Source organism: Oryctolagus cuniculus, chromosome 1 (assembly GCF_051225735.1).
Source record: "Oryctolagus cuniculus isolate XC-2025 breed Fujian yellow rabbit chromosome 1, ASM5122573v1, whole genome shotgun sequence".
NCBI lineage: Eukaryota > Metazoa > Chordata > Mammalia > Lagomorpha > Leporidae > Oryctolagus > Oryctolagus cuniculus.
This window is the reverse complement of record NC_142867.1, coordinates 29,386,220-29,402,406: the sequence shown is the minus strand read 5'-3', so window position 1 is coordinate 29,402,406 and position 16,187 is coordinate 29,386,220. Positions and strand designations below refer to the sequence as shown.

Below are 16,187 nucleotides of genomic sequence, written 5' to 3'. Positions count from 1 at the left end.
GAAACTTGAAGTTTTCTAATAGGATACAAATTCTATTCCCTGAAAGGCTACAAAAATTTTTCAATTAGATTTGAAATTAGGCACCTGAAATCCACATCTTTCTCTCAGCTCCTCAGGCAAAAATAACAAGTTAATAACTTAATTCACGGTTGTTTTCTGGTTAGCAACAGGGGATTTAGTGTTCCATTGCACACATTTTCACATGAAATAAATCAGAATTTCAGTTTGTAATCTAAAAACCTTGGAGTCTTAGAGCTTAGAACCCTAAAATGAACCTAAGAAGAAAGAAAAGAATCCCCAAAGTGTGTTACAACAGCCAACAACTGAAACAGAAATTCCAACAGTTTTCATTTGGAAGAGCCCAGCAATGTTTTCTGAATTGCATATATACCCAGTCTCACTTCGAATTGCATTCATGTGTCACTTAATGGCAGGGATAGGTTCTGAGAGATGTGTTGTTGGGTGATTTTGTGTGAACTAAATGAACCTAGATGGCGTGGGCTAAGCACTTGATGTGGCTCTTGATGCAATCAATAGATGAGGTAGACACGAGTATGAGGCTGCTGCCAGGGTAACACAGCATAAATTTTTTTTCACCAATTGTTTCATATTTATTATTATTATTTTTGAAATGTGTGAGTCCAGAATATGCTGCTGGCTAGCAAAGGCTTTATTTCTACTTCACCACGTCCTCACAGAGATGCTGAGGCACTGTCGTGAGTTTCCATTTGATATGTTGGTGCCTGTGTTAGTGCTTTTTATTAACAAGAAACTTTTGCCTACACTCTGTACATTACCAGTTCATTTCTTAACAATAATCTTAAAAAGGTGGTTGCTATTGTTTGGTCCATGCCAGAGGATTGAAGATAAAGGTACAGGACAAGAGGAGTCACAATGGACAACAGTGGGACAGACCAACTCACGTAGGGAGGGTGGGGACACAGCACAGTATGTACATGGACCTGAAATTGGGCGTGGGGCCCAGAGAAGAGCAGGTGGATTACATGGCCAGCAAGTGCTCCAGGCCCACCTGAGGGCTGGGCGCCTCTCCTCTAGTACAGACCACCTGTCTGCTCTATTGGCTTCACAGCTTTTTCAACAAAAAAAGTTCACTGAATCAGAATAGTCTAAAGCATTTAAAAAATTCTTAAAAAATAACACTGACAAAATGAAATTAACTTAAACCATGCTGATTCAACAGTTCCATATTTTTAATGCTATGCTTATTCCCAAATAACTAGAAGAGAGGATTTTTAACCTGCTAACCATAGAGAAATTATGAAAGTTTTAGGTGACAGATCTGCTAATTTCTCTGATTCAGACATTGCTGAGTATATATGTGAAACAGAACGTTATATTTCACCCTGTAACTGCATGCAATTATTACATGCCAATCAAAAAAATAAAAAATATAAAACATCAATAACAGTAATAATAAACTGAAAAGATCAACAAAAGTCTAGTCAGATTTTTTTTTTCAAAAATAGAGAAGTTACTGAGTACATGTATTAGAAATGATAAGGGGTGACATCACCTTAGATATTACACATGTTATGACCAATTTCATATATATAAATTCTATAATTTATGTGCTATGGGTAATTTCTTTTAATTTTTAAATTTTAATTTTATTTGAAAGGCAAAGAGAAACTTTCATCCTCTGGTCCACTGCCCACATATACTCAACAACCAGGGCTGGGCCTGGCCAAAGCCAGGAGGCAAAAACTCAGTCCAAGTCACACATGTTGGTGGCAGGGACCTAACTCCTCAAGACATTGCCTGCTGCCTCCCAGGATGGATGTGTATTAGCAGGAAACTGAATCAGCAGCAGAGGAGCCAGGACCCCGACTCTACACTCCCAAATGGGATATCAGCATCCCAAATGGCATCTTCACTGTCAAACACCCACCCTGAAATGGACAGTTTCTTTTTTTTTTTTCCTTCAGAAAACTTTTATTTAAGGAATACAAACTTCATGCTTTTCATAAATACAACTTTAGGAATACAGTGATTCTTCCCACTGTACCAACCCTCACACCCACAATCCCACCCTTCATCCTCCTTCTCCTATTCTCATTATTTTTTACTAAGATCTATTTTCAATTAACTTTATACACATACAATTAATTCCACACTAAGTAAAGGGTTCAACCAATTGTATGGAAAAAATACTGAACAGTTGGGGCAAGGGCTGTTCAAAGTCATAGCATCTCAAAGTGTCAATTTCACTTCTACAGATTACCTGTTAGGTGCTCTGTTAGTTATCACAGATGAGGGAGAACATATGGTATTTGTTTTTTGGGGGATTGGCTTATTTCACTAAGTATGATGTTTTCCAATTTTCATCCATTTTGTTGCAAATGACAAGATTTCATGTTTTTACCACTATGTAGTATTCCATGGTATATATATCCCATAATTTCTTTATCCAGTATTCAGCTGATGGGCATTTGAGTTGATTCCATATCTTAGCTATTGTGAATTGAGCTGCAATAAACATGGGGGTACAGATAAACTTTCATGTGCTGATTTCATTTCCCTTGGGTAAATTCCCAGGAGTGACATGGCTGGGTCATATGGTAGATCTACATTCAGATTTCTGAGGTATCTCTATACTGTTTTCCACAGTGGCTGTACCAGTTTACATTCACACCAACAGTGGATTAGGGTACTATTTTCCCCACATCTTTTCCAGCATTTATTACTTACGGATTTCTGTATGAAAGCCGTTCTAAGGGGAGTGAGGTGAAACCTCATTGTGGTTTTGATTTGCATTTCCCTGATGACTAGTGAACCTGAGCATTTTTTTCATGTAACTGTTTGCCATTTGGATTTCCTCTTTTGAAAATGCCTGTTTAAGTCCTTTCCCCATTTCTTAACTAGGTTGTTTGTTTGCTGTTTTAGATTTTCTTGATTTCTTTATATATTCTGGTTATTGATCCTTTATCAGCTGCATAGTTTGCAAATAATTTCTTCAGTTCTGTTCATTGTGTCTTCACATTGTAAGTGTTTCTTCTGCATTTCAGAAGCTTATCAATTTGTTGTAATCCCATTTGATAATTTTGGCTTTGATTGCCTATGCCTCTGGGGTCTTTTCCAAGAACTCTTTTCCTATGCCAATGTTGTGCAGGGTTTCCCCAACGTTCTTTAATAATTTGATGGTATCAGGTTGTAGATTTACTTCGTTAAACCATGTTGAGTGGATTTTTGTATAAGGTGTAAGGTAGGGGTCTTACTTCATACTTTTGTATGTGGAAATACAGTTTTCCCAGCACTGTTTGCCGAAGAGACTGTCTTTGTTCCAGGGATTGATTTTAGCTTCTGTGTCAAATATATATTGGTTGTAGATGGATGGGTTGATTTTTGGCATTTCTATTCTGCTCAACTGGCCCATCCATCTGTTTTTGTATGAGTACCAGGCTGTTTTGATTATAACTGCCCTGTACTATGTCTTTTTTTTTTTTTTTTTGACAGGCAGAGTGGACAGTGAGAGAGAGAGACAGAGAGAGAGAGACAGAGAGAAAGGTCTTCCTTTGCCGTTGGTTCGCCCTCCAATGGCCGCTGCGGCTGGTGCACCGCGCTGATCTGAAGGCAGGAGCCAGGTGCTTCTCCTGGTCTCCCATGGGGTGCAGGACCCAAGTACCCGGGCTATCCTCCACTGCACTTCCCTGGCCACAGCAGAGAGCTGGCCTGGAAGAGGGGCAACCAGGACAGAATCCGGCGCCCCGACTGGGACTAGAATCTGGTGTGCCGGCGCCGCAAGGCAGAGGATTAGCCTAGTGAGCCGCGGTGCCGGCCCTGTAGTATGTCTTGAAATCTGTTACTGTGATGCCTCCAGGTTTGTTTTTGTTGTATAAGATTGTTTTAGCTATTTGGGGTCTCTTATGTTTCTATATGAATTTCAGCATCATGTTTTCTATATCTGAGAAGAATGTCCTTGGTATTTTGGTTGGTCTAGCATTGATCTGTAAATTGCTTTTCATAGTATGGACATTTTAATGATATTGATTCTTTATACATGTACGTGGAAGATTTTTCCATTTTTTGTGTCTTCTTCTATTTCTTCCTTTAATGTTTTGTGATTCTCATCTTAGAGATCTTGAACATCCTTGGTTAAATTTTCCAAGGTATTTGATTATTTTGTAGCTATTGTGAATGGGATTAATCTTAGAAGTTCTTTCTTAGCTGTGACATTGTGTATACAAAATGTGTGTTGATTTTATATCCTGCCACATTACCAAATTCTTCCATGAGTTCCAATAGTCTCTTAGTGGAGTCTGTTGGCCCCATATGTATAGAATCATGTCATCTGCAAATAGGGATAGTTTGGCTTTCTCCATCCCAATTTGTATCCCTTTGATTTCCTTTTCTTGCTTAATGGCTCTAGTTACAACTTCCAGGACTATATTGAATGGCAATGATGAGAGTGGGCATCTTTCTCTGGTTCCATATCTCAGTGAAATTCAGCTTCCAACTTTTCCCCATTCGATAGGATGCTGGCCATGGGCTTGCCATTAATTGCTTTGATTTTGTTGAGAAATGTTCCTTCTATTCCCAATTTGCTTAAAGTTTTCATCATAAAAGTTATTGTATTTTATCAAATGCTTCCTCTGCATCTATTGAGATAATTATATGATTTTTCTTCTTCAGTTTGTTAATGTGATGTATTACATTGATTGATTTGTGAATGTTGAACCATCCCTGTGTATCAGGGATAAATCCCACTTGGTCTGGGTGAATGATCTTTCTGATATGTTGTTGGATTTGATTGGCTAGTATTTTTTTGAGGATTTTTGTGTCTATGTTCATTAGAGAAATTGGTCTATAGTTTTCTTTCTCTGTTATATCATTTTCAGGTTTAGGGATTAAGGTGATGCTGGCTTCCTAGAAGGAGTTTGAGTGGATTTCCTCCCTTTTAATTGTTTTGAATAGCTTGAGAAGAATTGGTGTTAGTTCTTCTTTAAATGTCTGGTAGAATTCAGTGAAGCCATGCCGTCTTGTGCTTTTCTTTGCTGAGAAGGTTTTTATTACTAATTCACTTTTTGTCTTGGTTATTGGTCTGTTTAGGTTTTCCTCATCATGATTCAATTTAGGTAGTTCGTATTTGTCCAGAAATCTATCCATTTTTTCTAGGTTTCCTGATTTGTTGGCATACAAGTCCTTGTAGTAATTTCTGATGATTCTTTTTATTTCTGTGTTGTCTGTTGTTACATTCCCTTTTTCATGTCTAATTTTATTGATTTGGGTCTTCTCCCTCCTTTTTTTTTTTTTGGTGAGTTGGGTCAATGTGTGTCAGTTTTTTATTTTTTCAAAAAATGAGCTTTTCATTTTGCTAATCTTTTATATTGTTTTTTTTTTTTTAAATCCAGTTTTGTTTATTTCTTCTCTATTTTTAATTATTTCTTTTCTCCTACTAGTTTCGGGTTTGGTTTGTTGTATTTCTAGGTCCTTGGAGATATATTTATAACTCATTTATTTGGTGCCTTTCCAATTTCTTAATGTAGGCACCAATTATTATAGACTTTCCTCTTGACACTGCTTTTGCTGTATCCCAAAAGTTTTGGTATGTTGCGTTATTGTCTTCATTAGTTTTCAGAAATTTTTTTATTTCTCAGTGACCCACTGTTCATTCAGGAGCATGTTGTTCAGTCTCCGTGTGTTTACAAATGTTCTAAAGATTCTTGAATTGTTGATTTCCACCTTCATTCCATGTGGTCAGAGAAGATACATGGTATGATTTTGATTTTTTTGAATTTGCTGAGACTTGCTTTATGGCCTAGCATGTCGTCTATCCTAGAGAAAGTTCCATGTGCTGGTGAGAATGTGTATTCTGTGGCTGTAGGATGGAAAGTTTTGTAGATATCTGTTGGATCCGTTTTGTCTATAGTATTGATTAACTCTGTTGTTTCCTTGCTGATTTTCTGTCTGGTTGATCTGCTCATTGTTGAAAGTGAGATATTGAAGTCACCCATTACTACTGTGTTGGTGTCTATGTCTCCCTTTAGATCCCTTAATATTTCTTTTAAATAGGTGCCCTGTTTAGGTGTATATAAATTCATAATAGTCACATTGTCCTGTTGAATTGATCCCTTAAGATTCTTTTATTAAAGATTTATTTATTTATGTGAAGTCTGAGTTACATAGAGGGGGAAGGAGAGGCAGAGAGAGAGAGACCTTCTATCCGCTAGTTTACTCCCTAGTTGGCTGCAATGGCTGGAGAAACTGCACTGATCCGAAACCAGGAGCCAGAATCTTCTTCCTGGTCTCCCACGTGGGTACAGGGACCCAAGGAGTTGGGCCACTTCCACTGCTTTCCCAGGCCATAGCAGAGAGCCAGCTAGGAAGTGGAGCAGCTGGGATTTGAACCGGCACCCATATGGGATGCTGGCACTGGAGGCGGTGGCTTTATCCGCTACGCCACAGCGCTGGCCCCCACAGTGTCCTAATTTGTGTGGAGTTTCCTCTGCCATTTTCTCCCTACCTCTTCCCTGAGACTACCCTCTCTCCACTTTTTAAACTATCTTCCCCTAGACTAGAGCAGTAAACTCCCTCTCTATTAGCATACATTTTTTAAATATTTTTAACTTTATTTAATAAATATAAAGTTTCAAAGTACAGTTTATGGATTACAACGGCTTTTCCCCCCCATAAATTCCCTCCCACCCGCAACCCTCCCATCTCCCGCTCCTTTCCTATTCCATTTGCATCAAGATTCATTTTAAATTATCTTTATATAAAGAAGATCAATTTAGTATATATTAAGTAAAAATTTCAAAAGTTTGCACCCACACCAAAACACAAAGTGTAAAATATTGTTTGAGTATTAGTTATAGCATTAATTCACATTGGACAACACATTAAGGACAGAGATCCTACATGAGGAGTAAGTGCACAGTGACTCCTGTTGTTGACTTAACAAACTGACACTCTTGTTTATGGCATCAGTACTCACCCTAGGCTCTTATCATGAGTTGCCAAGGCTATGGAAGCATTTTGAGTTCGCTGACTCCGATCTTATTTAGACAAGGTCATAGTCAAAGTGGAAGTTCTCTCCTCCCTTCAGAGCAAGGTACCTCCATCTTTTTTTTTTTTTCTTTTTTTTTTTTTAATTTTTTGACAGGCAGAGTGGACAGTGAGAGAGAGAGACAGAGAGAAAGGTCTTCCTTTGCTGTTGGTTCACCCTCCAATGGCCGCCGCGGCCAGCGCGCTGCGGCCGGCGCACTGCGCTGATCCGATGGCAGGAGCCAGGTGCTTCTCCTGGTCTCCCACGGGGTGCAGGGCCCAAGGACTTGGACCATCCTCCACTGCACTCCCTGGCCACAGCAGAGAGCTGGCCTGGAAGAGGGGCAACCGGGACAGAATCCGGCACCCCGACTGGGACTAGAACCCAGTGTGCCGGCGCCGCAAGGCGGAGGATTAGCCTAGTGAGCCGTGGTGCCGGCCAGGTACCTCCATCTTTGATGGCCCGTTTTTTCCACTGGGATCTCAGTCACAGAGATCTTTCATTTAGGTGTTTTCTTTTTTCTTTTTTTTTTTGCCAGAGTGTTTTGGCTTTCCATGCCTAAAATACTCTCATGGGCTCTTCAGCCAGATCCGAATGCCTTAAGGGCTAATTTTGAGGCCAGAGTATATTAGCATACATTTTTACAGTAAACTTTTTTTTTTAAAGATTTATTTGTGGGTCCAGCACTGTGGCATAGTAGGCTAATCCTCTGCCTGTGGCTCTGGCATCCCATATGGGTGCCGTTTTGTGTCCTGGGATCTCCTCTTCTGATCCAGCTCTCTGCTATGGCCTGAGAAAGCAGTGGAAGATGACCCAAGTGCTTTGGCCCTTGCACTCACATAGGAGACCTGGAAGAAATTCCTGGCTCATGGCTTTGGATCAGCCCAGCTCTGATCATTGTGGCCATTTGGGGAGTGAACCAGCAGATAGAAGACCTTTCTCTCTATCTCTTTCTCTCTCTTTATGTGACTGCCTCTCAAATAGATGAATAAATATCTTATAAAAAAAGTTTGTTTGGGAGGCAGAGTTACATATAGAGAGAACGAGGGAGAAAGGGAGAGAGATCTTTCATCCACAGGTTCAATCTCCAGAAGGCCTCAATAGCCTGGACTGGGCCAGGAACGAAGCCAGGAGCCAGGAACTTCCTCCAGGTCTCACACAAGGGTGGCAGGGTCCCAAACACTTGGACTTTCTTCTGCTGCTTTTTGCAGGCCATCAGCAGGGAGCTGGATCAGAAGCGAAGCAACCAGGAATTGAACTCACCCCTACATGGGATGCCGGCATCACAGGCAGCTCCTTTATCCACTATACCACAGTGCTGGCCCCAACTTTTTTTTTTTTTTTAATAAGTAGAAGGAGCACTATAAAATTTGGTTAAAAAGTATACATGGGCCGGCGCCGCGGCTCACTAGGCTAATCCTCCGCCTTGCGGCGCTGGCACACCAGGTTCTAGTCCCGGTCGGGGCACCGGATTCTGTCCCGGTTGCCCCTCTTCCAGGCCAGCTCTCTGCTGTGGCCAGGGAGTGCAGTGGAGGATGGCCCAAGTACTTGGGCCCTGCACCCCATGGGAGACCAGGATAAGCACCTGGCTCCTGCCATCGGATCAGCGCGGTGCACTGGCCGCAGCGCGCTGGCCGTGGCGGCCATTGGAGGGTGAACCAACGGCAAAGGAAGACCTTTTTCTCTGTTTCTCTCACTGTCCACTCTGCCTGTCAAAAAATAAAAAAAATAAAAAATTAAAAAAGCCTACATGGTAAATATGTAAACCAGAAGCAAAGTTATTTACTGTCATTGTCAAGTGTTTTGTCCTTTCCTTAACTGTATGTGCTGTACTATGTGTATGTGTGCACTTTATTTTTATATGGCTGGGAGGAAGATAGACTTGTTCACACCAGCATTGCCACAAACATTAGCAAGAATATACAACATTAACTACAACATCACCAGGCAGTAGGAATATTTCTTAGTTCTCGTGTAATCTTTTGTGACTACCATCATGTGTGTGATCCACTGCTGAGCAAAACGTGGTTATGTGGTACATGATTGTACATATGTGTCTCTTTCTTGGAAAACTACGTTGACTTAGACCTATCTTTGTAAGTTTACTTGATTTAAAGTGCAGAAAGTCAGAACTGGTACTGAAGTCAGTACCATGCATATAGTAGACATGCAATAAATATTTATGGAATGAACACTCTTTTTTAAAATATTTTATTATTTATTTGAAAGACCAATTTACAGAGAGAAGTGGAGACAGAAAAAGAGAGAGGTCTTCCATCCACTGGTTTATTTCCCAAATGGCCACAATAGCTGGAGCTGAGCTGATGTGAAGCCAGGAGCCAGGAGCTTCTTCTGGGTCTCCCATGTGGATGCAGGGACCTATAGGTCTTGGGCCATCTTCTACTGCTTTCTCAGGCACATTAGCAGGGAGCTGGATTGAAAATGGAGCAACCGGGACACGAGCCAGCGCTCATGTGGCATGCTGGCACTGCAGGCTGGGGCCTTAACCCACTGCACCACAGGGCAGGCCCTTAACAAACGCTCTTAAGGTAAAGAACTTCACTACTTATTGGGAATGATTCTCTGACAAACATGGTTGGGGTCATTTTCTTTTCTTTTTTCTTTTTTGACAGGCAGAGTTAGTGAGAGAGAGAGAGAGAAAGAGAGAGAGAGAGAGAGAGAGAGAAAGGTCTTCCTTCCGTTGGTTCACCCCCAAATGGCCACTACAGTTGGCACGTTGCACCAATCTGAAGTCATGAGCCAGGTGCTTCCTCCTTGTCTCCCATGGGGGTGCAGGGCCCAAGCACTTGGGCCATCCTCCACTGCACTCCCTGGCCACAGCAGAGAGCTGGCCTGGAAGAGGAGCAACCGGGACAGAATCTGGTGCCCCAACCAGGACTAGAACCCGGGGTGCCGGCGCCACAGGCAGAGGATTAGCCAAGTGAGCCATGGCACTGGCCGGGGTCATTTTCTTTTCTCTGTTGGCTCAGTCCCATCAACATGTAAATGTGTTCAAGTCTTTTTCATCTTTAACGAAATGAAACAAAACAAGGAAAAACAACCTTTCCTTCATCTTAGACTCCTTTGATGACTATTTTTTGCTTTCTCTTTCCTTCCCAACTCCATAAACCATTAGACCTGACTCTATAACTGGCCTCTCGTTCCTTATTCAACGTGCTGCAGTGGTTCCTTGGCTCTGATCATTTACCTGAACATATTCATCATGAAAGCACCACTTACTTAACAGTTGCCCAATCAGTCAGACACTTTCCAAAAAAAAAAAATCTTTATTTCTGGGATCTCTCTCATGGGTCTGACAGCGCTGTTCTTCCCCAGACGTTCTTTCTCCGCTCCTTCTCATTAAACTATTCTTCGGCTCTTTGTGTATTTCTCTAATTGTTCTTTCCTTACTTCCTTTGGGGATTTTTCCTTCCAACCATCCCTAAGGAGTTGGCATTCACCAGGGTTTCTTGCTCAACCTGTGGATCCTGCCATCCAACATACACGGATCCATTTTCATCTTTCAATTAGTCTCTAGATCCATTTTCATCTTTAAGGTACTACCTTTTATGCCTGTTTCTCCAAACTGGTATCTCTAGCTTCACAGCCTCCTTTCTCCTGAACTTGAACTTTGTAGATTTAGCTGCCTGTTGACTCCTCCATTATTTCCTTCAGGTTACTGACAAATGCAACGCTGTAAAAGCCAAGCTCATCTTTGCTTGCCCTTCTGTGTTCTCCCTCTTCTTCCATTCTCATAGCACTGCCAGTTTTACTGTGTAAATATTTTTTAGATCTCTCCTTCCAGTGCCCTGCTCTCATTATCTCTTGCCTGCCCTTCCTCAGCGGGATTCTGAGTAGTCTTCTGCTCCAGGTTCATTCCTTGCAAATCTGCCCTCTGTCTCATCTTCAAAGTGGCCTGTCTAGATACTGCTCCAAGAGAGAGGGCAGATGTCTCTCTCCTTTGTAGTCTAGTACCTGCTTGATTGTAGGTGCTCAGTAAAAATTTGAATGAGTGAAGGAATTTATATGAAATGTATGGATGATTGTCCATGTCTGCTCTGCTCTTGAAAAATTCTTAATGGACTTCTTATCGTCTCCAGGATGATTCGGCGCCATGGTCTTCCCTTGCCACTCTCTGCACATTTGCCGACTCACAGATCTGAAACTCTGTATCTTCTTTCTTAAGCCTGCCCAGCACACTCCCCCTTTCTGCAAGGCTCTTCTTCCTTAACTGTATTAACTAATATGCCTGATGTTACCCGGGAATATGAAATAACGTTCATAACTAGGTTTATGGTTTTTGCCTAGATATCACCTCTTCCAAGAAGCCTTCTCTGATTCCTTCTCAATACCCTCAGCCTGGTCTGGGGGTTTGATACACCGTTTCTATTCCCATTACTTCTTCTCTATATCGTTTGTACTTACCACATTTTACTATAGTGATATGTTTATCTTATATGTGTGTCTTCATATAAGGTCTTCATCTTTGTATCCCTAGCACCTACTACAATGCCTAGAATTTAATAGGAATACAGAGGTTTGGGAAAGGAACAGAGCATACCTCAATGACTGTGTGAGGCTATCGTGTTGACATTTCGACTCTAGGATGTACTGGCCACATTGCATCGCAGCCCTCAAAAGTTTTAAGATAGCCTCAGTAGCCTGTTCTGGCACTGCACATGTGAAATTATTTCTGCTTTTGGTTTCTTGCTTTTCTGTTTCAGTATTTAATTCCCTGAAAATGCCTAGGAAATTAATACAACAATAGCTGCTGTTAATAGCTCTTAGTTTCTAAATGAAGGCAGCTATATATTTAACTATTTATTTTGTATGTATTATATTGTGTATTTATAAGTGAGTAATCTTTGTGTTGGCATTATATTTATTGGATGACTGAAAACTTTATTCTTTGCAATTGTTGTGGTTAATACCAAGTTACTGATGAAGAAAATCATGTTCCAAAACAGAGAAATATTCAAGTATATGAAGAAAAAAAGAGGGAAATACTTTTTTTTTTTTTTACATTTAAGGATGAATTTCTATCTCTAGGACCATAGTGTTGGGTATGATAGCCACAGGTATATTGGGACCTCAGGAGAGGGAAAGGGTAAGAAGGCAATGAGTTCAGCCATATTTAGGTGATACTAACTTAGCCATCGGAGTTAACCCTTTTCAGAGTTGACAAGTCCAGAATGCAAGGTTTACTTAATCTGGGTTGCTAAAACCAGGGGGGTAGTAAATGGAGGTGATGTCAGGGAAGGCTGGTCAGAGAGAGGCAATATTCAGTTGAAAGTCATTTTTTTTTTTTCACTTCCTGTTCCCCTCCATGCCTCCATTTCCCTTTTGTTTTGCTCTATTGAGGAACATGGCATATGATAGAAATCATTTGTTTAATTCTGTCTTCTGCTGGAAGTTTTGAAACATTGTACACACAGATTTTGCAATATTTGTTTTGTGTTCCCAGTATCTAATACTTTATTGTTTATTGAGTGAACAAGTAAAGGAAAACAGTGTAGGAATATGAGGGCTGTTTGTGCTGTGTAGAAGGAGGGTGGTGGTGGTGGGGGCATGAGATAGTATCATTGGGATTTTAGCACAGCAGAGGAGATTTGCCTAATTTATAACTGCATCCCAGCCTAAGTGAGAAGTGGATGAAGGCAGTGGCTACATGAGAATGGCTAGTAGGGTCTAGGCAGGTGTTAGAGGCCAGGGTCCTAGTGCAGTAGGCATGCATTGGTGTGGCAGCCTGAATCTTGTAGGCATGGTGATGACATGGCATGAAAGGGCAGTAAAAATCCCATCAGACTTCACAGGTGGAGGTGGGGGCTCCTCCTTGTACTCTGCCAGGATCAGTTAGAATCAACTCAGGATGGGGTTGTGGCCAAGCCTGCAGGCCCTAGTATTTAATGCTGAGTGGAGTTGAGGATGGCACAGATGCTTCTATTCAGGAAATGAACATCATGTGTCATTTGTGTGTGTTTCTTCATTTGAGTTGGTGTTAGCAGTATTACCCCACTGTCACTTTGGCTGCGGTGATGATAAATTTAATCCTAGAAAGTGATCAGAATGGACAGACCAGTCACTCTGCAGGCTGATTTGCTTCCTGTGTACAGCTGCTCTTTTAAAGACAGTAAATGTACTACATGTAGCCTTGAGTATGCTTTTTTTTTTCTTTTAATGGTAAGCTATGGGAATTGTTCAGCTTACTCAGAAAACATCTTTTCTTCCCAAGAGCTATGGCTAGGCTTACTGCGAACTTCAAGGTTGATTTTTCCTTTGCTGGTGCTTTTGTGGAACAGGTAAAGCTTTATCAGAAGCACATGGTGCTGAATTCCAATGTTGTTTCTCTTCCTTGGTAATCATGTACCCCTTGGCAGTTACTTATGACCTTCCAGAGCTCTGCAAAACAGGAGCTAACTATGACTGCTGGGCAGATTGAAGATTACTGCTATTGTCCGCTTGGTTCCTAGGCCTAGGGCTGGCTCATAGTGGGCACTCACGCCATGGCAGTTCCCATCTCTGCCTGTGTCAGGAAAGCACATAGACACTTTCCACCAAAGAGGAAATGAATAGGCCTCTGAGATCTGTTCTCTGGCTGGTTTTATTACGAAAGGAAGAAAAATGACTGGGTGTTTACCATTAGCGCTGCACACATAACTATAAGTATGATTTGCCAAACAGATAGGAGATACCTACTTTTCTTGATTTCTTTTTCACTGTTAATACTGGCCTGTGTATGCTACATTTTTATAAACATTGCGAAAGCCACCTGCAAGAATGTTTAAAACTGATTTTATATTAAAGATTTTTTTCATTCTTGCATAAATCATAGTTGTCAATTTTCAGTGTCACCATGTATATTATAGAACTACATAGAGGTGCTGGATATTATCAAATTACACACTATTTGGTTTTGATGAGGCTTTTAAGTGACTGGTACAATTTGATCTAAGGCATTCTGTTTACTGGAAAATATGCTTTTTGTCTACCTTCCTTTAGGAAAACTTTAAAACTCACACATTATAAATAAATACCTACTAAATTATTGTATCATTTTGTAGTTACTCTGACTTGTACATAAACTATAATTTTTTTTGGCAGGGATCTTGGATTCCAAGTGCAAGATGATGCTATGTACTTTTATTTATTTATTTGAAAGGAAGAGTTACAGAGAGGCAGATGCAGACAATGAGAGAGAGACAAAGAGAGAGAGAGAGAGAGAGAGAGAGGTCTGCCATCCACTGGTTCACTCCCCAGATGGCCACAATGGATGGAGCTGCACTGATCCAAAGCCAGGAGCCAGGAGCTTTTTCTGGGTCTCCCCTGTGGGTGCAGGGGCCCAAGGCTTGTGCCATCTTCTACCGCTTTCCCAGGCCACAGCAGAGAGCTGGGTTGGATGTGGAGCAGCCAGAACTCAAACCGGTGCTCACATGGGATGCCAGCACTGCAGGTGGCGGCTTTAAGTGCTACACCATAGCACCGGCCCTGATGCTATGTAGTTTAATCCCTGTTGTTATTACCCAGAAATACAGGTATTATCTGAAGGAGTATATTAAGTATAGAGTATTTTTATCTTAGAAAATTGTGTTTTATTAATGCAGATCTGTTTTTAGTAAATGGTAAAAATGTATTTAAAGTGGATCTAAATCTCAAGGTGTGTTTTCTCACATTTTAATATAACTCTTAACTTTTCTATATGTCTCTAGGTTTGACGCTTTAAGTGGTGAAAAAATGCAATGAACGTGTGTAGGGGAGACTTTCTGATTCTTGCCTGGGGCAGAATTAGCTAATGATACTCATTCAGATACAGCAGAGTACAAATGGGGCATATTAAGAGGCTTAAATTAGGTCAGATTGAATAATTGAATTTATTTCTTTACTTAAAAGCAACTTAATCAGCTGAGGGTGCTGAAATCTAAAAAAACTGTTTAATTAAATATTAATGGAGAGTTTATGTTGTCTACTTTATTTTCACTTGCAATGATTGTATTTATTTTTTCCTCCTCTGTTACCTTTTGTAGATACCCAGAGCTGAAGTTCAGTCCTCCTCGCCTGATGAAGGAGATGAAGTTCAAACTTTCTGTCTCGATGAAGAATTTGATTATGACAGCGTGACCCTAACCCCGAAGTTCACTCCTGCGGAGATAGAGAGCATCAAAGAGCTATCCAAGCAAAGGACAGAGAACACTAACTTAAACTTAGAGGAAGCCAGCGACTGATTCACTAAGGCATTTTTGCTTTATTTTGTTCTTGCACAAGCAACTTTAGAATAAACCTACCATCATTACCTTTGTGGAAATTTACATGTGTGCATTCATTTATCCAAGTCAAGTATCAAAAGATCGGCTAGTGGGAGACTGCCCTTACAGAATTCTCTTCTGTTGTATTATTGAGGCATCCTGTGATGCTTCAAGCAGATGTGGACAGGAAGCGATAGCTGCTGAAGGGTCTCTTGAGAGAGCACCGTGCTACGCGATGATGTGGGTAGTGTCACAAAGACTGGAAACAGGACCCTACATTCTTGGGTTTGGGGGAAAATCATTCATACAAAACACATCAGGGTCAGGTGTTTGGCCTAGCCATTAAGACTCTGATTAGGATGCAAGCATCCCATATCTAAGTGCCTGGGTTTGAGTCCTGGCTCCACCCCTAATTCCAGCTTCCTGCTAATGCAGGCTCTGGGAGATAGCAGGTGATGACTCAAGTACTTGGGTCCCTGTGACAAACATGGGAGACCCAAATTGAGTTCCTGGCTCCTGACTGTCTCATGGATTAGCCCTGGCTATGCCAGACATTTGTGGAGTGAACCAGCAGATGGGAGATCTCTTTCTATTTTTCTGTATCTCTGCTTTTCCAATAACTAAATTAAAACCCCACTAACCCCACAAAGCACATTGTCACACGTAGAAAAAAATTGCTTACATGCGTAGGTTGCTGATCCCAGCTGTCCAGAGGCAGTGGTGTCAGTGTGAGTGTTGAGAGGTTGGGCATGTGGGATTGATTGGGAAAGGCTTCACTGAAAAAAGAAGGCATCTGAGAATTGATTATGTGTCATGTGTTGGATCCTTGCGTTGTGTTATTACCATTTCACTGTGTGTGATGATAGTTATACTGCACAAGGAATGATCTGTCTGCAGGAGCTTGAAATACAATCAGAGAAGGCAAGACAACCAGTGAATGCAAA

General features: G+C 41.1%; 1 protein-coding gene across 6 annotated transcripts in view; it reads left to right on the top strand.

Annotated features, from left to right (window-relative positions):
* IFTAP (intraflagellar transport associated protein) overlaps window positions 1-15,302 on the top strand; it is a 79,510-nt gene extending 64,208 nt beyond the window's left edge. For all 6 annotated transcript variants that reach the window (XM_089309532.1, XM_008269826.5, XM_008269829.5 and 3 more), the window contains one exon: window positions 15,025-15,302. In XM_089309532.1, the coding sequence (XP_089165658.1) occupies window positions 15,025-15,038 (14 nt within the window). In that variant the 3' untranslated portion in view covers window positions 15,039-15,302. The remainder of the gene's footprint in view (window positions 1-15,024) is intronic.
* Window positions 15,303-16,187: the final 885 nt, after the last annotated feature.